Source organism: Silurus aristotelis (genome assembly GCF_946808225.1).
Source record: "Silurus aristotelis genome assembly, chromosome: 1".
NCBI lineage: Eukaryota > Metazoa > Chordata > Actinopteri > Siluriformes > Siluridae > Silurus > Silurus aristotelis.
The window spans coordinates 42,672,567-42,699,858 of record NC_139574.1 but is presented as its reverse complement, the minus strand read 5'-3'; the positions used below and the strand labels follow the sequence as shown (position 1 = coordinate 42,699,858).

The 27,292-nt window shown below is 41.7% G+C and overlaps 2 protein-coding genes across 9 annotated transcripts in view; one reads left to right on the top strand and one right to left on the bottom strand.

Moving 5' to 3' along the window:
- Positions 1-197: 197 nt before the first annotated feature.
- Positions 198-6,554, top strand: atg9b (autophagy related 9B). The gene is made up of 15 exons (XM_083539518.1): positions 198-298; positions 969-1,113; positions 1,601-1,646; positions 1,776-1,838; positions 1,984-2,154; positions 3,142-3,283; positions 3,355-4,103; positions 4,206-4,359; positions 4,466-4,645; positions 4,740-4,985; positions 5,064-5,299; positions 5,397-5,499; positions 5,580-5,664; positions 5,766-5,925; positions 6,130-6,554. Exons 2-14 carry the CDS (start codon positions 1,005-1,007, stop codon positions 5,903-5,905), a joined length of 2,424 nt encoding a protein of 807 aa, XP_083395644.1. The 5' UTR covers positions 198-298; positions 969-1,004; the 3' UTR covers positions 5,906-5,925; positions 6,130-6,554.
- Positions 6,555-10,468: 3,914 nt separating this feature from the next.
- The window catches only part of asic1c (acid-sensing (proton-gated) ion channel 1c), a 52,473-nt gene continuing 35,649 nt past the window's right edge, over positions 10,469-27,292 (bottom strand). For 2 of the 8 annotated variants that reach the window (XM_083537432.1, XM_083537434.1), the window contains exons 2-12: positions 25,374-25,524; positions 23,974-24,101; positions 22,548-22,698; positions 22,402-22,458; positions 21,865-22,018; positions 20,961-21,052; positions 20,793-20,872; positions 19,166-19,237; positions 17,814-17,866; positions 11,579-12,503; positions 10,469-11,512 (exon numbers count right to left, since the gene is read on the bottom strand). In XM_083537432.1, the coding sequence (XP_083393558.1) occupies positions 12,425-12,503; positions 17,814-17,866; positions 19,166-19,237; positions 20,793-20,872; positions 20,961-21,052; positions 21,865-22,018; positions 22,402-22,458; positions 22,548-22,698; positions 23,974-24,101; positions 25,374-25,524 (1,017 nt within the window). In that variant the 3' untranslated portion in view covers positions 10,469-11,512; positions 11,579-12,424. Of the gene's footprint in view, positions 12,504-17,549; positions 17,586-17,813; positions 17,867-19,085; positions 19,238-20,792; positions 20,873-20,960; positions 21,053-21,864; positions 22,019-22,401; positions 22,459-22,547; positions 22,699-23,973; positions 24,102-25,373; positions 25,525-27,292 lie in introns of all 8 variants that reach the window. The other 6 variants (XM_083537433.1, XM_083537435.1, XM_083537431.1 and 3 more) reach the window with 5 other exon arrangements.

Genomic DNA, 27,292 nt, shown 5'->3' with positions numbered 1-27,292 from the left:
GTGTGTGTATTGTGTGTGTGTGTGTGTGTATGTATGTGTATTGTGTGTGTGTGTGTGTGTGTGTGTATTGTGTGTATATATATATATATATGTATATGTGTGTGTATATGTGCATGTATTGTATGCCTGTATAGTGTGTTTGTGTGTGTTTGTGTGTAACTTTAAAAACACACTAACGTAATAGATCGTGTTGCGGAAGTGACGTCATATGGACGCCATGATGACGCGGGGCTGTTTGTTGACATGTCTATGTTGGTAGTTGAGGGACAGCAGCAGTAGTAAGAGAAGGAGTTCTCCGGTAAGATGCGCACATTTACTCTACAAAACAACATGTTCTAGATTTATTTTATCCCCTTTATATGTTTATATTTATATTTTCTGGGGATTAAAATGACCGGAAACGGAACACATGCTGGCCGTCTTTTCTATTGTGTATTTCACCAGTTAGCTCTTAGCTCGGTTAGCTTCAGCAGGACGGGTTTATTAGTTCATTTATTTATATTTATATTATTATTCAAACCTTTGAATTTTTTTTCGGATGAAATATTCCGTTGAAAAGATTTTTTATACGTATATTTTTTACAAATCTTTTCCAAAGTCGTCGTGTCATGCGCCTGTGATGTTGGCTGTGTGTCAATAGCCGCGCTGTCGGAGCGCTAAGTGCACTACAGAGCCGTTGTGTTAAGCGTAGAGTAGTGCACTATGTAGTGATGAAAGGGCTGATTTGGGATACGGCCGCTGGCAATGTGTCACCTTGTATATACATGTGTGTGTTGAAACCAGCTGTAATTAGGTGATGATGATGGTGATGATGATGATGATGATGGGGATATGGAAGTCAGATCACTGGGGGGAGACACTTTATGGACATGTTGTCCCAGGAGACATGTGCAGGAGGTCTCTATAATTCATGGATTAATTCATGAGTTTCCTTCCATCCCACCCGATTCTTCTTGTCGTTTCTGCAGGACCTGCGACCGAACGCGCCGCCGGAGGAGAATGCGATGGCTGACTTCGAGACCTACCACGAGTACCAGAGACTGGACGACTATGAGGAGGACTCGCCCCCGGGGGAGGAGGACCTGCTCATCTATGTTCCTGAAGAACATAAAGGTACGAGAGATGGTCTTGCTCCCGTTTCTTCGTCCCTACGTGGAGACGAAAGCGATGCGGCGGAGCTTTAACGTCGACCTGCTTCTCCCAACGTTTACTATGTGCCTTCCTTCTTCTCATTCCCATCCATCTTCTTCATTCCTTCCTTTCTTCTTCTCCTTCCCTTTCCTCGTTCCCTTCCTTCTCCTCATTTGTTTCCTTTTTCTTCCTTCCCCTCTTTCCATTCCTTTCTTTTTTCTTCTCTTCCTCTCCCTTCCCCTCGTTCCCTTCCTTCTCTCCTCCTTCTCTCCCTTCCCCTCGTTCCCTTCCTTCTCTTCTCCTTCTCTTCCTTCTCCTCGTTTCCATCTGCTAGAATGTTCCTCACCATTTGTGTGGTTTCTGATGCACTTTTCCTAAAATCTCATGATGAAATATAAATATTTATTCATTTATTCAATTATTTATTTATTTATATAAATTTGAGTTGTTGTTTTGTTTGTTGGATCAGATTCCTGGCACCACATCAAGAACCTGGACAACTTCTTCACTCGAATATCCTTTTACGCTTCTCCAGCTTTTGTTGTTGTTGTTGTTGTTGTTGTTTATTCGAATAATTTATTTATTTACTTTGCTTCCGAACGCTTAGCGTCTCGCGTCCGATCCTTAACGAGGTCCGTGCACATTTACCACTTCCATCAGAAGAACGGCTTCGCCTGCATGATGCTCTCCGAGTTCTTCGAGCTCGTGTAAGTCTTTTCCCAGCGAGGAAGGGATTCCCCGGGGATTTCCCCGCCTCCTTTTTTTTTTCCTTCCATAATGAGCTTGTGATTTGACGAGCAGCCGTTTCGACCAATCGTCTTCAGACCGTGTTGGCGCTGTGCGTTTTTCCAGGCAGTTCCTGTTTGTGGTCACCTTCACCACGTTCCTGTTCAACTGCGTCGACTACGACGTCCTGTTCGCCAACCGAGCCGTGAACCACACCGGGCCGGGGCTCAACCCGCCTGACAGGACCAAGGTCACTCTTCCGGACGCCATCCTGACGCCCGAGCAGTGCACCGAGAGGTACACACACACACACACACACACACACACATACACTTTTCTCCTCCCTCTTCTTCTTCTTCTGCTCCTCCTCCACCTCAACAACGTCCAGACCCGTTTATTGCTCGGCGTCACCGAGTTCTTTCCGCGGCGCCGCTTTCTCAGAAGTTCTCTTTGTCCGGTATGTCTTGCGCGAGACAGAACGTCTCGGTTTTCCGGCTGTGGCCCGCGTCCAAGAACGTGGTGTGCTCCGAGACCCCGAGGCGAGAGCGGGGGAAGGGGAAAACACTCGGATCAATTTCATTTCATTCCCAAATAAAATTCGGGCCTCCTGATGGACAAGTTATAAAGAGACACGTGACGTGAGGACGTAAGGACGTGAGGAGTGTTTCTGTCAAACCGCTGGAAAGGAGTCTTTTTCAGCTGCTTTTAACACACACACACACACACACACACACACACACACACACATACACACACACACTCAAACACAAAGACAGACTGAAAAAAAACACAAGACAGAGACACACAAACATTTTTCACACACATACTTGCATACACACTCAAACAAATAAAGACAGACTGAAACACACACACACACACACACACACAAAGACAGAATGCAACACACACACTTGCATACACAATCAAACACAAAGACACACTGAAACACACAAGACAGAGACACACAAACATATTGCATACACACACACATAGACAGATTGCAACACATACACAACACACACATTGTTTGGATGGGCGTCCAATATTTTCACTCACTCACTCACACACACACACACACACACACACACACACAGAGACACACAGTAGTTCTCTTTTGATGAAATGAATGTAAACTTGCTGCTGTACAACACTTCAAGTGTCCCTTCGGTTTGTAGCCCGTTTTCTACCCGGTGTCTGTTTTCCGTCGCTCAGTAGCGAAAATCCGCTCAGCCACATCTTAATTAGATGCGAATGCACGTAAACCTCCGAGTGTGTTGTGTTCAGGATCCGGAACAACGGCGGGATCATCTTTCTTCTGATAATGGCGGCCATCTTTTGGATCTACCGTCTCGGGAAGGTGATCTGCAACGTGCTGAGTTACTGGGAGATCCGGCAGTTTTATAGAAAAGCGCTAAAGATCAACATGGTGAGTGGCGTTCCACCGCAATTCTCTGATTCCTGCGCGGGATCGGCTAACTCGTTTCTCTTGCGCGGCAGGACGAGCTGTGCAACTTCAGCTGGCAGGAAGTGCAGTCGCGGCTCATCCGTCTGCAGGGCGAGCAGCAGATGTGCATCCACAAGAAAGAGCTGACCGAGCTGGACATCTACCACCGCATCCTGCGCTTCAAGAACTACACGGTCGCTATGATCAACAAGTCCTTGCTGCCTGTGCGCCTGCACCTGCCCCTCCTGGGCGACGTGGTCTTCTTGACGCAGGGCCTGAAGTACAACTTCGAGCTGATCCTGTTCTGGGGGCCGGGCTCCCCCTTTCAGAACAAATGGAGCCTACATCCGAAGTATAAGCGAGCCAGCGAGCGCCAGGAGCTAGCCCGGCAGCTGAGCCGCACCATCCTGCTGGCGGGCGTGGCCAACCTGCTCTTGTGCCCGCTTGTGCTAGTGTGGCAGGCGCTGTACGCGTTCTTTAACTATGCTGAGGCCATCAAGCGCGAACCGGGAAGCCTCGGGACGCGCCGCTGGTCCCTGTACGGGCGCCTCTACCTGCGCCACTTTAACGAGCTCGACCACGAGCTGCGTGATCGCCTCAGCCGCGCCTACCGACCCGCAGCCAAATACATGAATGCCTTCAACTCGGCCGTGCTCGCCGTGCTGGCCCGTAGCGGTGCCTTCTTTGCTGGTTCGCTCCTGGCCGTCCTCGTCGCCCTGACCGTGTACGACGAGGACGTCCTCGCCGTACAGCACGTCCTCACTGCAGGGACTGCCCTGGGCATCATCGTTACCATCGCCAGGTATGGAGATACGCAAACCCCACCCTATTAATATTCCGCATTCGCAAGCTTGTAGGCGCACCTGTGAAGACGTGACCTTGTGTCTCCGCTCTCTTCCCGCAGGTCTTTTATACCAGACGAGCATATGGTGTGGTGCCCCGAGCAGCTCCTGCAGTACGTGTTAGCACACATCCACTACATGCCCGATCACTGGAAGGGCAACGCAAACAAGAGCGAGACGCGGGATGAGGTGGCGCAGCTTTTCCAGTACAAAGCGGTAAGAGTTAAACCGCCGTGAAAGTCTCACGTGATTGATTGGGATTCCCACCAGGGGATTTGGAGGGGATTCCCAGGGTTCATCGTGGGTTTTCGTCTGCTCATAGGTCTTTATCCTGGAGGAGCTGCTCAGTCCGATCATCACGCCTTTCGTGCTTATCTTCGTCCTCCGCGGCAAGTCTCTTGAGATCATCGACTTCCTGCGCAACTTCACAGTGGAGGTGGTGGGCGTCGGAGACATATGCTCCTTTGCGCAGATGGACGTCCGCCGCCACGGCAACCCGCAGGTGCGTACGTGCGAGAGTTTACGAGTGTGTAATTACGTATATAACGATGATGACTTTTTTTTTTTTTTTTTTTACGTAACGTTCCTTTACCCAGTGGATGTCCGAGGGCCAGACGGAGGCGTCCGTGTATCAGCAGGCGGAAAACGGAAAAACGGAGCTGTCGCTCGTTCACTTCACCCTGAAAAACCCGTGCTGGCAGCCACCCCAGGAAAGCTCGCTGTTCATCAGCCACATGCGTGAGAAGGTGCAGCAGGACGCCCAGGCTGGGCCGAACCCTCAGCTGCTGCTCTCCGAGGCTCCGCTCTGCACCTCGCTGCTTTCCAACGACTCCGCCACTGCCGTGGGTTTTTCTTCTTTAGTATTATTTTTTAACTGAATATAAAATGATCTTTAACGTTGTTCTATTCCCTCCCCACAGCCCGATACCCTTTTGGCGAGCGTCCTGGCTCATCCGGTCCTCACGGCGTCCGGGCTGCCGGGCTGGAACCGGCGTCTCCTTGCTCCGAGCAGTACGGCTTCGGCCGCCGCCAGCGTCCTCGCCTCCCTGTCTTGCTCTCAGCAGCCTCACACCTCCCGCTCGCACCCTCACGTCCTCCAACCGGGTCTTCATCCACATACCGAAGGTCGCATGTACCACAGCAGTGCCCCTGACAGGTGATACAATAAGTAAAAAAACCAAAACAAAAACGAGTCGTTAGATGGAACTCGTTAGAACGAAGATGTCTGATTTTACGATCTCGTTCTCGTCCAGCATGAGCGCCAGTGGGTTGAGGGCGTACAGCCAGTCCGCCTCGGCTCTCCTGTCCGAGTTCGCCACGGCCGAGATGAGCCTCCACGCCATCTACATGCACGAGGTAAGAACAGCGGAACAACAGTTCTCAAACTCATCATCTCGAAATCGATACGAGTTTCGTTTTATTTTTATCTGCCGTAGGTGCATCAGCAGAAGTTCCCACGTCAGCATGGATTGGGGCAGTTACACCCCCATGTGCCTTTAAGGGATTTTCCTGCCGGTGCTGGTGAGTGAGTTCCAACCCGAGCTAAAAAAAAAACTGTATTTGTAGAATTGAAACATTCATTCCGAATGATTTTTTAAAATAACACTGTCTCCAACGCCCAGCGTCCACGCCTCAGATGCACCCGGCCGGCCTGCCCCTGCTCTCTCCTGCCCGTCTGGGAGGCTGGGTGGAGGAAGAAGAGGAGGACGAGGAGATCAACAGCAGCACGGCTCCACGCCGCCCGAGTGTATCGAACAGCTGACGTGCCTTCGAGATCCATGGGTGCGTCCTCCGGGGTCCGGTCCTTCGAGCTACGTTTGATGTTACGCAACAGATATGTGTATAAAGATACATTTGACTGATACGATACGATTCGCTGCGATTCGATGAAGCTTCCAGTTGCACATAAAAAAAATATATCTATAAAATAAATGATAAAAAAAGAAAAAAGCGATTACTGACTATTATCTTTTTTTTCCCTTCCAGTCGTCGCATCCGCTTTTTTCAGGAAGAACGTCGTGGCCTTAGTTTCCTCCGTAGCCTCCCGATCGGATCGCGGAGCCTTCGCCTCGCCTCGCCTCGCCTCACCGCTCTTCCAGGCTTCGAGGAGGGAACACCGGCGTTCCGGCAACACTAGAAGTCTATCGAGAACCTTCTTCTCTGTCGCTTGGATGTTTCATTAGGAATTTTTTTGTTGTTGTTTTTTTAAGAAACGTTTTCACACCCAGTGTGTGTGCATTTTCAGATCAAGGATGTAATGTGTGTTCTCAGCTCGGTAACTGGTTTCTGTTAACTTGAATAGTTAATGGATTCAATTAAAATGTTTGCTTTTTTTTTTTTCATTTGGAAGATCGAGAGTTTATTTATTTAAATTTTTTTTATATAGACGTTCCAGTTTTTGCAGATTTTTCCCCCCCAAAAAAATCACAAGGAACCCGGATCGTCTGTTTCTCCAGAGGACGTAATTTTTATATATATTTTTTTTTAAAGTATGGAGCATCTCATCAGGAGGCGTCAGATTTTTTCTTTTTTTTTTCTTTTTTTTTTTTTTTCTTTCCCATTGTTTTACGTGGTTATATTGAATTTCTGCATTCGAGAGCATAAAAAAAAAAAAATCAGCATAGTTAATTGCAAAATCTAAACCACAAGCTGTTTTTTTTCTTTTTTTTTTTTTTTCTTTTTTTTTTTTTTTTATAAACTGCACTGTTTGCGTTTTCGCTTGTATTTATCCCAAAAACGTCCGAAAACACTTCGTAAAAAAAAAAAGAAAAAAAAAGAAATTACATTTGCGCTTATAGTTGCGTTTAAACCATCGAGACCAACAATTAGTGCTGGAAATGAAGGCTCCTTTTTTTTTTTTTTTTTTTTTTTTTTTTTTTTTTTTTTTTGGGAAATGATCAAAAGTAAACAATTTCCTTAAAGCTCTTTTAAAGTCTTTTGACCAATCAGGATGCAGAATCCAACCATACACGAAAAAAAAAAATCAGATTCTACTTAAATTTTTTATTTAATTTTTTATGTATAATTATCAAACATTATGTGTCATATGTTCATATTTTTGGTGTTTTATTATAATTATAATTTTTTTTAGCAAAATGTATGCCTGTGTAATGCTGGAAATGGAGACTCCTTACAAATTAATTTATTTCAAATCTTTTGCCGAAAATTGTCAAAGTCAGCAGAAAACTCTTTTGACCAATCAAGATACAGAAGCCAACCGGTATTCACTAAGACGCTACAATTACAATATAATTGTAATAATTTTTTATTTTCTTGTTTAACATACTACGGTGTCGAATGTCAACTTGACAGGACGAGGATGTGATGTACTTTTTTTTAAATTTTTTTTAACCCGATATGTACACCTGATTAGCGCAGTGATGAGTTAGACGCCCGTGAGATCTCATGAACTGACATCTTTTACAACCGACATAACAGTATTGCTTCTAAAACTGAGGAAACATGCGACACGTTGCCTCCGACGTTGGCGTTTTTTTTATACATCAGGGGAAAAAATGCATTGATATAAAACAGCGTGAAATACCTCTGCACATCCATCTAGGTAATGTACAGTATTTATTTTCGGTGCATATAATGTGTAGCTTCAGGAGTGTGTGTGTGTGTGTGTGTGTGTGTGTGAGACAAATGACTAAATGCACGTGAGAAAGAGGCGTTTTCGTGTTTTGTCACGACCACTATAACAGTCTGAATGAGGACTGTGCACGGTGCTATGTTTTGGTTGCTTTTAATATTTATTTTAGGTTTTTTTTTCTGTCAAAAGAAAAAAATCAATAACACTATAAATAAATCGAACCCAAAATGCTCTGTTTCTCCTGCCGTAGTTTTTTTCTGTGTTTATTATGAAATTAACAACAGTGATGCAGCGATTGGACAATAATAAAGTGGTAATAATATTGTAATAACATGCGTCTAACACCGGAATACCGCGTGTAATTATACAGTTATAACAGCAACACTAGTTTCTCAGTTTACTTTTTTCAGTGGTACCATTGGAATTACATAATTACTCAGCAATAACACTAGTTCCTTAGTTTGTTTTTGTGGTAATAAGATTGTAATAACACTGTAGAAATAATGTAGTTATAGTGTTATAACATAGTAATTACACAGCAACACTTTATTTTTTCAGTGGTAATAACTGTGTAATTACATAGTTATAACAGAGTAATAAAGTGTTGTAATAACATTGTAATTACACAGTTATAACACTAGTTCCTTAGTTTATTTTGTGGTAATAACATTGTAATTACATAGTAATAACACAGTAATAAAGTGTTGTAATAACATTGTCATTACACAGTTATAACACTAGTTCCTTAGTTTATTTTGTGGTAATAACATTGCAATTACATAGTTATAACAATGTAATAAACAGTGTTGTATTAACATTGTAATTACACAGTTATAACACAGTAATTACACAGTTATAACACTAGTTCCTGAGTTTAATTTTTTTGTGGTAATAACATTGTAATTACATAGGTATAACAATGTAATAGTGTTGTAATATTGTAATTACACAGTTATAACAATTATAACACTAGTTCCTTAGTTTATTTTTTTGTGGTAATAACAGTGTAATTACATAGTTATAACAATGTAATAAACAGTGTTGGAATAACATTGTAATTACACAGTAATAACAGAGTAATAACACTAGTTCCCTAGTTAATTTTTTTTTGTGGTAATAACATTGTAATTACATAGTAATAACAAAGCACTAAAGTGTTGTAATTACACAGTTATAACACAGTTATAACTAGTTTCTTAGTTATTTTTTGTGGTAATAACAGTGTAATTACATAGTTATAACACAGAAATAAACAGTGTTGTAATAAAATTGTAATTACACAGTAACAACGCAGTGTAGCAATAATGTAATTAAAGTGTTATAACACAGTAACAACATTGTAATAACACCGCAAAACCAGTGCCCTGGCTTTTTTTTGGTAGTAATAACATTGTAATTACACAGTTATAACACAGTAACTCCTTAGTTTTTTTTTTTTTTTTTCTGGTAATAACATTTTAATTCCATAGTAATAAACAGTGTAGTACTAACATTGTGATTCCATAGTTATAACACGGTAATAAACATGTAATAACGCTAGTGTCATAGTGGTAACCTTATTTTTTTAGAAATACAGTTATTGTAATTACCCAGTAATAACTGTGGTTATAACAGTGAGCTAGTTCTTTTGTTTATATATATATTTTCAGCCAATTATAACAGTAATAAACAGGGCAGTAATAACATTGTAATTACATAGCAATACTTTCATCAGTTATAACATTGTAATTACACAGTAATAAATATTCGTAGCACTTGTTCCTTTGCTTATCTTTTTCCTCTGAATCTGTATAACCAGTTAACAGTACTACAGTAGACAATAGTATTAATGCAGTGTAGTAATAACATTGCTGTGTAGAGTAATAACCTCAATAACATCGCACTTTTGTACAGCAGAGTAACAGTGAACAGCATTAACACAGTGTAGTAATAACAGTAAATACACAGTAATAATATGCACTTATGCTTTATAAACACTGCCGTAGAAACATCAGCATGGCTGGAATCCATCATGCGTTCGCGGAGACACTTCACCCCGAACGCCTGGTGCCATCAGACAGATTTAACACACAGTGACAAGCTCCCCAAGAAAACAAAAACAGAACCAGAACAGGAACCTTGACTTTCAGGACTTCCTTTTACTTACCAGGAGAGATGCACCACTTCCACGACTCACCTCAAGGAAAGACTTCCTGGGCTGTGGAGATAACAAGAGCATCGTGAATAGGGAAGAGGTTCTTGGTTTGGTCCTGGCTGCTAAGGTGTGTGATCTCAAAGTTTCCTCACCAGCGATGGTATGAAGTCAAAGAGAAGTACATTTCTAATTGACCATCATAGTAAATGGGTAGATCCTGGAGTAACCTTAATAAAATATAGCATTAAAACGCTTCAAAATCTAAAACCTGTTGAACCTGTGGACCAGAAAGAACTTCAATTATAAACATCATAGAGGTGCAAGAGGTAAAGCCTCCACCTCCAAGATCCTGGTGTGATCCTGCGCTCGGTGTTCTATCCGGTTGAGGGGTTCCGCTGGGTTCTTCGGGTTTCCTCCAACCGTCGCTAAGTGAGTCGTACGCTAAAACTTTGGACCTGTGAGGAAAACCTGTGGAGAACTTTTTTTCGTTTGTTTATTTTTTGTTAAATTATTTAGCAAAGTTTGAACGTGTGGGGAAAAAAAACAGACAAAAAACCAACCAGACGAACGGACAGACAGAAACAGCACTTGTCAACAGGTTACGGTTAAATAGGTTTATTAGATAGTTTCATTTACACTTCACAACCGACTCGTAAAATGTAGCTAGCTAGCTATATATATATATATATATATATATATGCTAGAAATCCCGTCCTATAAAACAACGCTATCGGCTGAATGCAGAAGCGAAATGAATATCAAAACAAACAAAAAAAAAGAGGGCGGTTGTTCGTTCTACCCTCGTTCTTCGCCCGCCAGCGTGTGGCGCGCCATCGGATAAATAGTTTTCGTACGTGGGAGATATGTGCATGCAAGCGAAGAAAGGAAGACGCCTTTGGGAAATCTAGGATCGGACCGCAAGACTTGCAGAAAGTGTGTCCGGGGGGTTGATGCACGAGTCGCGTTTCCCGATGAAAGCCGTCCTGAAGAATTCCGGATTCTTTCTACATGACTATACGGTCTATGCTTCATATATTACATCACTATAATGTTTTTGCAGCAGGTGAATAACATGGATAAATGGGATAAATCGGAGCGAAAGCAGTGTGGACGCGTCTCGTTTTTTTCGCGAAAATCGGCTTCTCGTTTGCGTGAAAATGCGATGTGCTGAAACCCGGATCGTTTCCGTCTGGCCTCTTGGTGTGATTGTTTTCGTAAGAACCAGAATACATCTGTGTGTGTGTAGACATATATATGTCGTAGAAACGATTAGAAATACGATGCATATCAAAAGTAAAACGCTCCTCACGCCAAACCTGAATCCGATCTTTTTTTCCCGTTTTTGTCTAACAGTTAAGCCTCGAGTTGGGGGGTTCGTTGGGGAAGTTGAATACAGGATGCCTATTATTGCACTTATATACACAATGTAAACAGACATACATTCGGTTTCGGAGAAAAGAAAATCTAACTAAATTCCACAACACCGTTCGCTCGCGTAACGCAGACTGGGCTTGTGTTGATACGCCAACGACTTCAGGTACTTCCGCTAGCTAAGGGCATTTCCGTGTTTCCTTGAGGTACTTCCTAGTTCCCGTGATCCCCCCTCAAAAAAAAAAAACCCTGGTGGATCGTTGACTCGCTCACTGAAGTAAATTCTTTAGTATTAAAAATAAAAAAAAAGATCTTTTGGTTTGAGGCGAGTCGTATACCTTTCAGTGAACAGTGACAGGAGACTCGTTCCATTTGTTTTTGTAAACATCCACCAAAACAAGTCATTTCAATGTTAAATACTTTAAATGCACATTTACCAGATAACATCCAGAGGTACTTGAACTCACAACCTTATGGCCTTATTTAAGGGTGATTTCCAATGATCTCATTTATCCACTGAGCAGTATACGGTTGAGGGCCTTGTTTAAGGGGCCCACCCGGGGCAGCTTAATGGTGCTGGGACTCACAACCTTGATTGGACGTCTGACATCTTAACCGCTGCACTACCACGGTGTACATACAACAGTAATAAGATAACGAATCTGTGACCAATCAGAATCCAGAATTCCCCAGCTACGTGCTGATGGAGTCATGCTAACCTATGCTAAGCAAAAGGGATTTTAGGTTTTTTTAATGTCCGCTGCATTTTGTACACAAAACGACCTACACAAGCCTAGTAAACAGTTACACTTGCTTTGTGCGGTGCCTTGTTTTAATCACAGCCTTAATAACCCCAGCTGGTTGTGCACAGTTGAGAAAAATTGTAAAAAAACAACAACAAACGATTATCATGTCAACGACATAAAAAGAACAGTTGGTGCGGTGGATACTACGGTACGCTAATATAACCTGAGTATTGTTCTGGAATTGTTGCCTACTTGTACTTTTATGGTTGTATCTTATGCTATTCGGGGCTTCGATTGACTGACCAATTGAACTAACCGTCGCATACTGTGCGTAAAGGTATGTACAGGTTTACAAATCGGAATCACAGTTTGCCGTCAGACCACTAATTGTCCTCGCTTGATGGCCGCGTCGTCAACAAGCGAACTCCTCGAAGTTGCCTAGAGTCGGGTGACTAGGTAGCACGTTCGGCGCGAATCCGAGGCTGTCCGAGTGACTCCGGAGTGTGTCGCATGTGCTCTGGAAGAAAACAGAGAAGGGAAGGAGAGGAGAGATGTTCAGATGGGGCAAAGGGCGCACAATGAATCGATGGCGGCGCCATAGGAGGCGAGGGAGGGGGGAAAAAATAGAAGGGGAAAGAAAAAAAACAAAACATCCATAAATGGAGCATGGAACGAAAGTATAAATGGGAATAAATTTGTTCAACGCATTGAGGTATTAAAAAAATAGAGTTGATGTGGATAAAGTATGGATGAAAAAGGGAAAAGGGGGGAGAAGAGATTCTTACTTAATCCTGGATGTAGGACTTTTTTGCTTGGTCATACATCAGATAAACAGATCAGATAATAGTTTTCGGGACGCTTTTATCCCCTTTCAGGGTTTAATCTTGATTTCAAACGCATTGCGTGTCGACCTGTGATGACACCACAAAGGGATGCATCTAGTGATGTTATTAGACACAGGTTCCATCACAATGTCTCGGCTAAAGGACGCCAAGAGCGCCCGGGCGCTAAGCTTTGGCGCTCGGTTTCAAGGGCGTGATTCGTCAAGTGCTCGAACAAACTCGAACTGTGCATCAGATCGCAAGAAGTTTCACACTTGTCGAATCGGGCCCTTTAGTAGCCCTTCAGACTCAAATTTTGATGCATGGAATAATCCACCCCTCCCAAGGTGCGATGGACATTATCTACCTCTGACCGTCACCTCCCCATTAGTCCCACTGCTTCCTGAGATTGTTCACGTGTACCTCATGGCCATCGTTTTGATGGACGATGCAGGACGGACCAGCAAGTTGTGAACAGCAACACATGGGCTAGTTTGTAGTTAGCAGTTAGACAACCTGTAAACACATCTATATGATAGATGTAAAATGCCTTGCATAAATATTCACCCCCTTAAACCTTTGTTTCGTAACCCGAAAGCGAAATACCTGTAACTGGGATATAGGTTATAAATCTACACCAAAATAGCCATGTTGAAGTGGAGGGTAACTTATGGAAACTAAAGAAAATCTTGCTTTGCATGTTGGAGATTTCAGCAAACATGTGAAGAAAGGTTTTCTGGTCGCACAAAACAAAATAGAAACACCCTGAAATCCCCCGGCCCCACAGTGAAGCATGGTGGTGGTAGCTTCATGTTGACAGAGGGACCATCAGAGGTCTTCTCGCCAAGCTGCTTCTCCTTCTATTTTGATACATTCTCTAAAGAAATCTGAAGCATTCAATAGAATTAAATGAAACATTTTGACTGCATTCGGCTAAGTACGACTATTGGGGGCAGGAGAGGTTACAATAAATCTGACATGGGGCTCTAACCACTTACACAATTACATTTTGCTAACTTTTTTTTTTTTACCTCCACTTCACAACTAGGTGCTAAATAGGTGTAACTGGGATTTAGGTTATAAATCTGTACTGAAATAGCCAAATTGAAGTGGAAGGTAACTTATAGAAGCCATAGAAAATCTGGCGATTTGGCAAACGATCCAGAAAAAGGTTCTCCTCTTTGCCAAAACAAAATTGTTGAAATTGGATACCACCCAAACCAACACACCAAAAGAAACCACCCTAAATTTCTATTCCCCTAACAGTGAAGCATGGTGGTGGTAGCTTCATGTTGACCGAGGGACCACCTCTTGCTAAGATGCTTCTCCTTTTATTTGGATACATTCTCTAAAGAAATCTGGGGCATTGGTCATGTGGTCAGAGGTCATGTGGCACTAGTTGCACATGTAGACAGGATTCGGGGGGGTTCACTAAAACTAAGCGAGGCCTTAAAAACCTTACGCAATCTCACGTTTACCAGTGAAAACTCCACTGCAATACTATGTGCTAGTATTGTGATGCAGATTTACATTTATACACTTGAATACTTATGCAAGACTTTGCACTTGATAAAAGGGGCCAAGACAAGAGGAACAACGTGACCACCGAGTTTACAAGTCTTCATATGCAGATTTAGACAATCTGTGAATTGGAAGACCATGAAACTGTAATCGCAATAACCGTTTCTTTCGCACAAGGATTAAGAAAAAAAAAAAAAAAAAGAGGACGGTTTTCACCAAAGAAGGCTAATAATCCATTGCAAACAGAATTGTTTTCATGCAGACCTCTAATGACAAACATCCTTCAAGCAGAAACATCCAACAGATTTGGCCAAAAGAAATACAAAAATTGTTCGTATTTTTTGTAGCACTTCTTTGGGACAGAAAAACTTATTCGAGCATCATGAATACATTTGTATTATAGTCCAGTTTAAAGATGCCATGCACAAATATCGGACGTGTCTGGAATACGTCAATACCCCCCCCTTTGCTTAGGGGCCCAGGAGTGGCAGTTTGGTGTGGATGAGATTTGAACTCATGACCTTCAAATCCAAAGTCCAATGTCTTAACCGCTAAGACATTCCACTTAACCACTAAGCTACCACTTCCCTGTTTATGCTCAAACGCTTGCCTGCTTGTAAAAGCTTGCCATTTGGTAAAGTAGGAAACAAAAACATGACCAGACTGCATAAAAATATTTTTGGATTCTGGTTTGTTGGCCCCCCCAAACTGTCGCCTATAAAGACTAGCCACAATATATATTATGGTATAATGACATCTTGTTGCTTCTAACTTTGCTTGATAAAGTCCCCATTGGCAGATACAACCAACCAGACAAAAAGGATCCAATTCCTTCCCCTGACACAATCTTCAGTGCCTAAACAAGGGGTGTCCAGACTTTTTCCAGTGGGGGCCATGTGTCTTGGGCCGCATGGCTGTAATAATAATTAAAAAAACTACGATTCGACTAACTAATTGATTATTTCCGTCAATTTGTCTTTGCTTTTTTTTAAAATATGCTGTTTTCTAAAATGTTGTACTAAATATATAGTTATAATATTATTTACATGGTATCAGACGCTCCGTTAAAAAATTCGCCTCCAGCGAAGGGTCTTGTGTGCAGCGCTATCAGGCGATCGACCTCGTAACTAGCTAACGTAGATTTTTACTCAGATTTATTAGCATGAAAATAATTGTTCCAGCACTTCCGATTTTCCATTTGTCTTTGTGGTGCCATGACTTGCCAAAATGTGATCAATTTTATTTTGTTGTTTTTAGCCCCTTCGAACAATGACATACATCTGACTAACTGCCTTGGCTGCATGTGACAAAAAGTATTTTCTTTATAACAGGCCAGATTTGTATAATTTTTTTAATCCCACATGGTCTGCCACTGGACTGATAGCGTAGCTTGGATACCCCTGGTCTAAACAGTAGGTCATAGAACGATATGATCAACATTTCCACTGACTAAGATACCAATAGTCATTCTCTTTGATACTGACAATGGAACCGCATAATGCCAACATGACAGGACAGAAATTTGTCTGGAGAAGGATATGCAAGTTGGGCATCCATGACAAATATGCAAGTCCAAGACCTTCACCAGGAGCCTCTGGGACTTACACCCAACTAAGCAGTTGACGGCAAAAAGGCCCAGAAGTGGTAGCTTGGTGGTGCTGTGATTTGAACTCATTACCTTCTGTTTCGAAATGCGATGCTACCTTATTTTTGGAGACCAACAATCTCCAGAAAGTTCAAGCTCCATATCAAAGGTTTATTGAGCAACTGAAGGGTTACAATCAGGGCTTCAATTAAACCCATCGATGGCACCTTTGTCAGCTACCACATAAGCCATCAGAGTAGAATGAGGTCTGACTAATAAAAAAAAAAAAAAAAAAATTCAGCTGAGCAAATCGCAGAAACCCCAGCAGGTAATTCACCTGGAATAATGCTGGAGTAAATAAAGCAGAAATTTGGCCAAACACATGAAGTCTGCAAGACCTAGCATGACAAAGATAACTTCTTTTATGATAAAAAGGACAAAATTAATAAAAGGTTACACATGTAGCCATGGGTTTATTAGGTCCAAGTGACCATTAAAGACCAGGGCCTTGAACGGTTCTGGGGATGCCAATTCAAGCCATTGTGGACTTTGGTATATGTCACAGTGAAAGGCTTGCACTTGCATTAGCTTGCAAAGCATTCAAAAACAAGTCACGTGAGAGCTAGGAGCGAGCCACCAGAAAGAGGCATCATGATGGTACGTGGTGTGGTTTAAAAGGGGCACTGGGTGAACAGGAACCTGTCAAAGGCGGTCTAGCTGGCCTTTTTTGTCCTTTTAGCTACAATCAGGACTTGCATGGAATCTCGTCAGTTGAACCCATTCATGATGGACTTTTCACCAATCTTTTAGGAAGATCAAGACGCAAATGCTGGTTGAGATTCTCCATGGTAGAGCCAAACAACCAATAAGTCGAACCAGATAATATATTGTATAGTGTATAGTGTACCTTCCTTCTCTAATGCAAAATTTTCTCCTACTGTGAAATACCTTCACTAAACAAGCAACCAAGATGACTGTTAAAACCATAGAATTTCTACCCAACAGACTGCCCCAATGGATGGCATCTCAACTAAGCATATCTGTATGTTTGTCCCCAGAGTTCAGTCTGGAAAATTCTTCTTAATTCAAGAGGACCCAGAAAGTAGAAGTCTACCATCTAAGGCATGTGTGAAAGCAGTCATAGTACTGCCTTTCTACCCCAACGGTAGTGGTGGGCATCTGCCTCACCAGTTACATACATCAATAAAGTTCTATAAATTCGCCATAACCATCTCGGTTCCTTGTCAGTTGCCACCTGGTCTGGCTTGGAAAGAAATGCTTGCGCTAGATGGCTTTATCGATTTTAAATACTGTGTCAAACATCACTATATGACTTTGTGGCTCTTGGCATGGAAGGGAAAAAAAAGTATTTGACGTAGCATTGTAGTGTTATCCAAGATTAAATACCAGAAAGAAATACTAGAGGTGCAAACAAACGAGAAAAAAAAGAAAAAAATACTCTCAGTGGCATATATGTCACAAAGTCTGTTTCCCAAAAACTTTGCTGATTTGGAATAGCCAATAAGATCCATAAGTTTTTGGGAAAGAGGACTGATACAAAAGTATAAAAAAAAAAAAAAAAAAAAAAAAAAAGACGAGGCAAGAATAATCCATTCAGAGCACGGATTTGTTTTACCTGAACTTGCGCATTACATCATCTCCGTCGTGAAGGCTACAGGATTTGAAACATTTTCCTTAGAACGTTTAAAAGAGACGGCTTCCTGCACTCATGTATTATTACATGAACCATACAGAAGGGAACCTCAAAGAAGCTACGTTTTTTTTTTTTTTTTTTAAATGATAAGGGGTTAAAAAATGAAATGCTGATGGGAAATGAGGTTCAGAGTTAGACAGGTTAAGAGGATGTACAGTATCTGCAGTATTGCCAATGGCCAGCTACCTGGGGGTATGATTAGGCGTGACACCAGGGCTGGTGGGGTTCTCAGAGTTGTCCTGGAAGACACATGACGGGGAGAGAGATGAGGATGACCACACCAGGTATGGGTTCAGTTCAGTTTCAGGATGCAAAGCGAACCTTGCATCAGGCCTCCATCCAAGTCCTAAATTTGCGGAATTGAACCTGAACTGACCCCAACCCTGGACCAAACAAAATTATACAATGTGGAGTAAGTAATGATGCATTCAACCTTTTGAAAAAAAACCAAAAAACAAACAAGCACCAAAAAAAACAAAAAAAAAAACCAATGTTGACTTTTGTGAAGTTTAATGGATAAAAGGGCAAAAACAGAAAATTCAATTAACAATTCTTAATGAAATTCTTAATGAATTCTGACATGGACCTCCAAAGTTACCAAGCTATATTCTTGAACTACATTATAGCTTGATGTGGACCTGCTTTGCTGGACCCAAATTCTACAGCTCCCATTGGTGCTTTTGTGGCATTAAACTCTAACAAACACATAAGTTGTTTTTCTTCTTTGCATCGTTAACTGTCTTACCTTAAGGTCTTTATTCAGGATGATGATAAATTAATAAGAACCTACACCAAGCCAAAGCCCTTATCCAGAGTGACTTACATTTACCTCATTCATACAACTGAGCAGCTACGAGGATGTTTTCCTCCGGAGTGGCAGTTTGGTGTGGCTGGGATTTGAACTCATGAGCTTCGGGATTCAAACTAATAATTGGATTAGCACTTAACTTCCTGGCTGTTCATAATCGAACCTGCAGGAGCTACAGGAAAAAATTGAGACAGAATGGATCTTGTCTTCCTTTTTTCTCGGAGGATCCATTTCTGTAATGTGATCTCTAAATCAATGTTCAGGATGTAATGGTTCTCTGTTCCAAAACAACCCCACAATCGATTGTAGATTTAATGCAAATTAACGTCGCCCATGTGGTTGGATTGGAGTGCGTCAGTGAAACGGCACCCCAACATACACCTCAAAACACCTTAGCTATAGAGATCTTTGCTTAATCAAAAGATTTATAGCACAAAAATTCACCAAAATGAGAATCGTAATATTGCTCGCACGTGATTGCAAATAGTTGGGTATTACAATTAAGATATTATTACTTAATAATGCACGTCGTGCACACGACCACTCTTTAGTTTCGATCTTCCCCCAATATCAGAATTTGAGCCGAAGACAAAAAGCGGCATGCAGCAGCGAATGGCGTTCCGAAACGCGTTTCTAACCACGAAACTAACCTTTGTTTTCGTTTCGGTCACGTTATCTCAGCTCCGCCTAAAGCATGCACATGCAGGTGGTATAGAACGAGCTCAGTTACCAGATTATCGCTCGCGCTCCTACGTGGCCGTCCTTTACGTAGAAAGTAGCCCAATACTTTGTCTTTAAATACCTGTGGAAACAAGGTTAGAGTTTAGAAAGCATTACTAAATAGCAAAATTGCAAGATTTTGTCATAACATTTTGACCACCTGCTTAACATCGTGTTGGTCCCCTTTTGCTACCAATACAGTCTTGCCCTGTTGAGCATTAAACGCATGAACATCTTCAGCAGTTTGAGCTACAGGAGCTTGCCGGTTGGATCGGACCACACATCACCGCTCATAATGTTATGCCTGTTCAGCATGAAGTCTCGACATACTTTAGAACCCGTAAAGGTGTATTAAAAAGATGCTAGTCTGCTAATCTTCAAAACTAGTGGATCATTGACAAATCATCAAACCTTAGTTTCATGTGTTAAAGGTCTCCACATCATACTCATCCTCTGGCTATTCTCATTAATCAAGCAGAGAAACCCTCCACTTAATCCAACCTAATCCAATCTTCCACATCTGGACAGTTCTTTTTTGAAAATAGTATTCCATAAAGGTTTGTGTCCATGTAGTACCCCCTTGACAGACTGATAGCATTTTTTTTTATTGATGATAAGAACAGTTTTATATCCAGGTAATGTAAAATCTTTGCCGAATAAGAATCCTCAAAAGCGAGCATCTGTTGAAGACGGACCATGCTCCAGATCACTTGCCACTTCCACAGCATGCATTGGATGAACAGCAGATGGTAGCTTTTGACCTGCTTTCAGGTATGGCTAATTAATCACTTCCTTTATTTAATGAGCTAATCTGACTTTAGACATACGCTCCCCTTTTCAGCACTCCCAAGGAAGACAAACAGTTGGTCAGTGATCCACCAGTTGGTTATTGTTTTACGTACAGTTTAAGAGACCTCACAGGACACAGGGCTTTTCCTGGGTACATTCTCATTTGCAACAGCAGCTGTAGAATGAGCATACACATTAATAACAGTGCTACTGATTAGCAAACATGGTAGAATGGTGGACATTCACAGGGCCATAGTTTTACAATGTGTTCTGCTGTAGCCTTTTGAACAGGGACCAGAGGTCTGATGTGTCTGGTCTGATGGGTAGGGAGTGTCAGAAGCATCAACAAGAGGCACAACTAAGCTAGAATTGGACTATCAACAAAACTACTTACAGAGCCTTAGAAATATTGTCTAGTGTCATTTCAGCTTGAAGGAAGCAGCAATTGGGGTACCTCCAGGGTAGTTGGAGGTTTCCATTGTTATTAAATAGAGTTTAAGAGCTGTTGTGTCCTTTACCTTTTAGTCATGGACTGCAAGTCTGAAGGGGCTAAGTTTAAGGATCAAAGAGGGGTGCAATCTGGGGTACCTCTAAGATCCCTTTTTTTACCAGGGTCTGGTGGTGGCTTATGAGTTGCTTCACTTCATGTTTGAAGGCCAGATATATCACCTTGAGTGCTGCCTTTAGGAACTCTGTCCCCATTGCATATACCACCATCACCATTATTTCATTAATGGCTGGTACCCATGTACTACACACCACTAGGTCTTATGTTTCTGTCCCTGATGTGACCTATGATTAGGTTATGGTTTAAACAATTATGGTTCGAGCAACAATTAAAGATTTACCTCATATAAATAATCAAATATTTCCAGTATGGTCAGGACACTTGCTCCTATAAACAGGCCCATCTGCCCTCCGATGTCACCTGCAAGAGGACCATGAGAAAACAATAGCACATGGGGATTTGAAATCAGTCAAATGTGTTAATTTTTTCTAGTCACAAAATGTCTCACCAAGTAGACCAGCCACTTCATACGCCTTCTTCTGTTCAATCTTTTCATAATTCAGGGCCTCAAAGAAGATATCCAGAACTAGTATGTTATCTCTGGAATTAGAAACACAAGCAAAGAAAAAAAAAATGAGCGAATACATTTGAAACTTTTAACACTTATTTAATATACATTGACTGGCCACTTTATTAGGAACAGCAGTAGACTAATTATCCAAGCAAGTAAAGTGATCACTCAGAATAGACAAAGAAAAAAAATGTAATTGAATAACATAAAAAAAAAAAAATTTAGATTTGACTTTTTTTTTTTTATTAAATGTACATGCGTACCGAAAGGTGCAGTGGTGGACGAAGTACACAAACCATGTATTTGAGTTGAAGTGGAGATACACTCGGTAAATTATAACTCCAGGAAAAATATTTGCATTTAAATGTACTGATGATTTATGAGAACTATAATGTTCCTATTATCATTTTTGTCACAAGACTCTTTACTTAATCATCTCAGTTTATGTGAAAAGACTCTGATGTGACTCTTAGCACACTGATCTATTAATAGAATGATATTAATAAGTCAAACACTGATATCTATGAACTTACCATAACCCAAGAACTATGGCAAGCCACGGTCAAAATCACAGCAATTACATTTTACTCCATTCTGGTGACATCATCTGAGGAGCTTGACCTGAATCTAGATGGTTTTCAGCAATGCCCTGCTACCACACTGGATGATTGGCTAATTAAGAAGTTGTACAGGTTCTTAAAAGTGGTTGGTCAGAGTATTTGTTCAAAAATGGGCAGAAAATTTTTACTTGCTACCGAACTAAAACTCTTTCTTGCTCTTATCCTAGAAACCTGGACTGAACCTCTTATTGGAATCTGGAGTCTTGTGTTTTCGCTCCTACCCGATGTACTGCTCCGATTTGTTGAACTTCTTGGCCAGGTATTTGGCAGACGCTTTGCTGGGGATTTTCACCATGGACAGCTCCTTGCCGTAGCGAGTCATGTTGCAAGGCGTCTGGCACACGCAGTATTGGTTGTCCTTTTCGACGAGGAAATCTAAATCAGGGAGAAACATGTAAGAAGCATTTTGCAGGTTTTAAAAAACACTTTTGTTTCACTGGATCGTTTTCGGGGGAAACCTGAAGCGCTTGAAATTCAGAATTCGTGTGAACACTGGAGCGAAAGTTCAGACTAGTGTTTGCATTGATCAATTCAAGAAGGAATTAATTAAAACGTATTTGTTTCATTCGTCATAGGACAATCCGAGTTCTTGTAGGAACGTATTAAGTAAAATAAATCTCTGAGGTACATGAAGATAATAACAGTAAAAAAAATAAACATCAGCATGCAGGTTCTCCATGGTGAATTTTTTTCCCTTTTTATTTAGTCTACTTTGAATTGAAAATTGTATTTTTCCATGCTAGGCGTGTTCCTCTTACCCAAGGCAGGATCGGCGCAATCCTTGTACTGCTCCGGGGTGCATACGGTGGAGGTACCTGGCATTGAAATGTGTTTAAATAACTGCAGTAATTCTTTAAAAAAATAAAATATAAACACAAGGACACAGCGTGTGTTTGGACCGTACCTGGCATGTGCACCATCCGGCAGTTACAGTTCTCCAGCAGGTAGCGGGTTTCACAGTCGATGCGACACGCTGTTATGCTATACGTGGAGAAGTACTCCGAGTCCATCCCACTGGATCGGCAGTCGCCCCAGGGCGGTGGGAGATACTGTAGCTGGGATACACCGCATGGTTTTGTTAGCGCCGACGTGGCGTTGAAGAACAAACAAGCAGCCAAGCGAAGGAAAGACATTAAGAGACACCATACCGAGAAAATACAAAGTACAGATTGAAGGATTACATAATGAGCATGCGGTGGAGAAAACCAGAGAACATCTTAAATCCATGACAATGTTTATTAAATGTTATCGTCCATTTGAACCACTACAAAGCTTTAATGCTTAATGTGGCCTCCAGGACTTCATTTACTATTCTTTCCTTATCAGGCCGTTCTTTGGATCCTAGCATGGAATCATAGATCTGTCTACACCTAATGAGATTTGAGATGGGATCAAGTGTCGTAGCGGCACTCTGAGTTTTCAATCCATATCTTCTGCAAGAACTTGCTTGTTCGTTTAAGATGTTGGTAGATGACGTGTTTTAAGGCCGTGTTTACACTTGGCATTAACACGCCATCACCGGGATCCAATTAAGCAGATCTGGACACGGCGCGTTGAAAAATTGGATGGCTGTGCAATATTCAAATAAGTCTGCAGATGATACGAAAAAAAATTTGCAGTACATTTTGCTGAAGGCCAAATAAAAAGGAAAAACGTTTACATGAATGAACCTTTACTCTGTGAAAATGTAGTCTCATTGTGGTCTCATTCTAATAACACCGCATCGGTTTAAAACCATTAGTTTGTCTTTTTCAACATGCCCCTTTAAAAAAATGAACACTTCAACACTCATTCTTAGCACTGGAGAACCACAAGGCTGTATGCTGAGCCCCTTTCTCTACTCCCTCTCCACCCATGACTGCAATTCTGTAAATGGTTCCAACATCATATCAAGTTTGCCGAACGACACGATGGCAATCAGACTCATCAAGGACAACAATGAAACACCAAGAAACTCATATTTTCAACTTCTATCAAGGCACTTCTGGTTAGATGCTAATTGTATTTCATTGCCATGTAGCATAACATGCAAATTGAATCTAATTAAACACTGAAATTATATTATAATAATTATTATAATAAGTATTATTAATTATTAAATAAAATATTTATAAAAAAAAAAATTGCGGACCCCCTGCAAAACTGCCTTGGACTCCCTAGGGGTCACGGATTCCCAGTTTGAAGACCAATGATGCATACCATTCAAACTTTTTCAGATTCACTGTTGGGATGTTGGTCTTTGGTTTTCTCCATGATGTAATGAATGAATGAGTGTTAATGCGTTGGCGGTGAAAACGAAGGTTGTGTGCAATAGGTGTAACATTAGGTACCAGTTGCTGCTGACAAGACACGAAAGTTTGAAAACCAGGGGCCACACCGAATCCCAGCTGGTCTATGAAGGGCGGTTCATCCTGGCTGTGGATCTGTACTTTGATGCCTGCTTCATACGAGGTTTCGTCTGCAGAGAAGCAGGATGGTGGGTCGTTATAAAAGACTCGCTCGAGAATCTAATAAATTGCAATCAGTCCTGAAAAATCGTCAAATTAAGCACTTTTTTTTGGAAGCGTTCCTCACGAACACTGCAGTTTTTGGGCAGTTTCTGACTGGGTTTCCGTGGGGACTTAAATCAAAATGATTTAAAACCTAGAACACGCAATTTAATCTTTTTAAGGCTTAACATTTTTAACAGGTCTTAATATTCCATGTAATGCTAACTCTAATGCTCATTAAAATGCTCCCGCACCACTTTTCTGAGCGATCCATCAAAAGTGGTCCCTAAGTGCACCATTAGCAAAAAACAAAAAAAAAGCTAAAAAGAAAAATGCAATAAACCAAATTCAGGGGAATGATGGATGCTCTTAATCGTTACGCTCTCGAGCCCGTTCATCAAACAGCCATGCAACAGACATTAGCATGGAATTTGGGTAAAGGGTTACGGTCGAATCTCCCTCGACTGATTGTTTGTTTGTTTTTTTTACAGGCAAAAGTGGACTTAGTTTAGCACAGTGAGTTTTATAAGAATTTAAAATGCCATACCCTTCTAGCAATTGATTCGAAAAAAGGGCTGGCGATAATACAAAAAAGTTCGAGAAAAATCTATGCCCGGGCTGTAGTTTGGGGACCCCCCTGATATATGCAATAGAAAGAGAGTTTTAATAGAAACTTGCTAGTTGAACCAGCAGACGTTTATTATTAAAGGTCCAAGTGGTCTCTATCCTAATTAGGATAACTGGTTATTATCCCCAGGATTGACTGGCGGTGTGGGAAGAGTTCTCTAGGGATATTGGAGGTGCTCTGGTTAAGGTTTTAAAGCAGGGGTGTCCAATCTTTTCCACAAAGGGCCGGTGTGGGTGCAAGTTTTCATTCCAACAAATCAATGGTCATACCTGATAGTCGTTGAAAATTAAGATAATTAGATTGAACAGGGAGAATTTGGTGTAGACTTGCTTGGTTGCAATGAAAACCTGCACCCACACTGGCCCTTTCTGGAAAAGATTGGACACCCCTGTTTTAAAGGTTTTGGAAGTTCAAATCCCAGCACCACCAAGCGAACACTGAAGGAGACCTTGAGCGAGGTCCTTAACCCTCACCTGCTTACTTGTATAAATTGAATCATTGTAGGGATAATTCCGTCTGCCAAACTTCGCAAAAATCTCGTCGCGAGAATTGAGTAAGTTCCAAAATGAACCACCAGGGGAAACAGGTGCTGTAGGTGCTGTTGGATATCTACCTGTTTCTCCCCACACGGGCAGGTACTCATCCTGCTGAATGTCCAGCATTATCTCCAGCCCGTTTCCTGTTCCGCCCTTCAGCGTCGTCAGCAGCGGGTTGCCATCAAGGCCCGAATTAAAAGTGTAACACTTGCCGTACCTCGTGTAAATCTGTGGAACGACAGAGGGGAATGTGTTAATGACATATCCATATGCAGGGGTCTGGAGCTGCAGAGATGTTCCAGAAATAAAAACACCACACAATATATTATTCCGAAATATAATATATTACGGAAAAAAAAATCGACATAAAAGTGAATAAAATTTCCTTCCATGAAGAGGTTCAAATGAATCTCGCGCCATTCCATTAAACCAAGTCTCTAATCAACAGCGCTCTGGCTTCACCTTTAACTAAACCCAGCTGAGCTTCACCAGCTGTTTCTGGGCATGTTTTTCGGAGGGCTTGGAGAATTTTTTCTTTTTCCCACTTCATTAAATACGATGCTGACAAACGATAAGGTCGTCCATTGCAAGTTGTTTTATTGATGATATCAGCCCCGAGCGTTAATTAAACTCCCAGACGGCAGACTTGTTCCGGGCAAAGGAACTGTGTAAATGCAGGCAAAGATTTGAACGAAGTAAAATAACAAATCAAATAAAAAAATAGAAAAAAGTGTGCTTGAGATTTCATATGCTTGTGATTCAGATCTCGTTTCCACCCAAGGGAATTTGTCAGCGTTTTGGAAAGGAAGCAAAGAAAAAAGGAAAGATTGGATAGAAACCTGTAATTGCAGGATCTAGAGAGATGGAACTGCATGATAAGTGAAGCACACAAATCTCACATCTGTTACAGGGCTATTAAAAAGATATAAAATCAGTGTTTATTGAAAATTACGAGAATATCTGAATATCTTTTGGGGATTCAAAAACGATAAAGATGGGAGAAAATAACGCATTGTTGTGACATTGCAGTACCACACCACCACCAACAGAGGGGGTAAAATGACTTTTACAATCGTACAATCAGTTTGCCTGAACAGTTCCGCACTAACGGACCCATCCATGAACACCTCAACAAGGATGGAACTTTAATGAATGGACACTCGGTGTTGAGGATGAGGACGGGGGTTCCTTTTTGAGACTGGTTCCTCTCAAGGCTTTTTGAACAGTAAGGAAGTAAATGTAATTCATTATTTCCAGTCTTGGAGACTTTAACATTTCAAAGTCGAATATCTGGCGTTTTACTCTGCGTTTTGCGAAATCGTCGTTCATTTGTACTCGCGAGTGGAAAACCACCAATCAGGGCGAGCTTGCGTTTTGTATTAAACCTGTTTTGGGGCTTGGTGGTATCTGCTTAGCGCGAACATACAGTTCAGCGTCAGTTCAACAGCATGCAGAACATATAAAGAGGAACAAATGTTCGAAGAAACTCCAGACTCGAACTCGCCACGACACCCATTCTTCTGAAGTAGTTAAAAATACATATATAAATGAAGAAAAAGTCTATTTACAAGCTATGGAAGGAGTCTACGAAGTTAGAAGTGAAGCTAGATGTTTGTTCAGAAGCTTTAGACTGCTTTAGATAAGTGATACATGCCATGGGATAGGAGGGATATTAACATCATAGGATGTTGGTAACAGCGAGTCGTTACATACTGCGGTGAAGTTCTTATGCGTGCAGTTTTCTCCGCTGAACTTGCACTCCAGAAGCATGTCCTCTAACTGGTGGCTCAGCCTGCCAATCATTTCGGTGGTGTTGAAGCGGAGACGGGGAGGCGGGACGTAGTCGGAAAAGTCCAGCAAACGCAAGAGCTTCTCTCTGTGCCGGCTGTGCTTGAGCATGGCCACGCTCTGTCTGTTCACCGAGTGGTTGGCATACATGATGTCCATCCAGTACCCGCTGTGGTGAAGGTCCTCCTTGGTGAGGCTAGACACGCGG

Coding starts and splice junctions, on each gene's coding strand:
- atg9b (XM_083539518.1), top strand. CDS start 1,005: ATGGCTGACTTCGAGACCTACCACGAGTACCAGAGACTGGACGACTAT. Junction 1,647..1,775: donor GACAACTTCTTCACTCGAAT/ATCCTTTTACGC, acceptor GTCCGTGCACAT/TTACCACTTCCATCAGAAGA. Junction 4,104..4,205: donor ATCATCGTTACCATCGCCAG/GTATGGAGATAC, acceptor CTCTTCCCGCAG/GTCTTTTATACCAGACGAGC.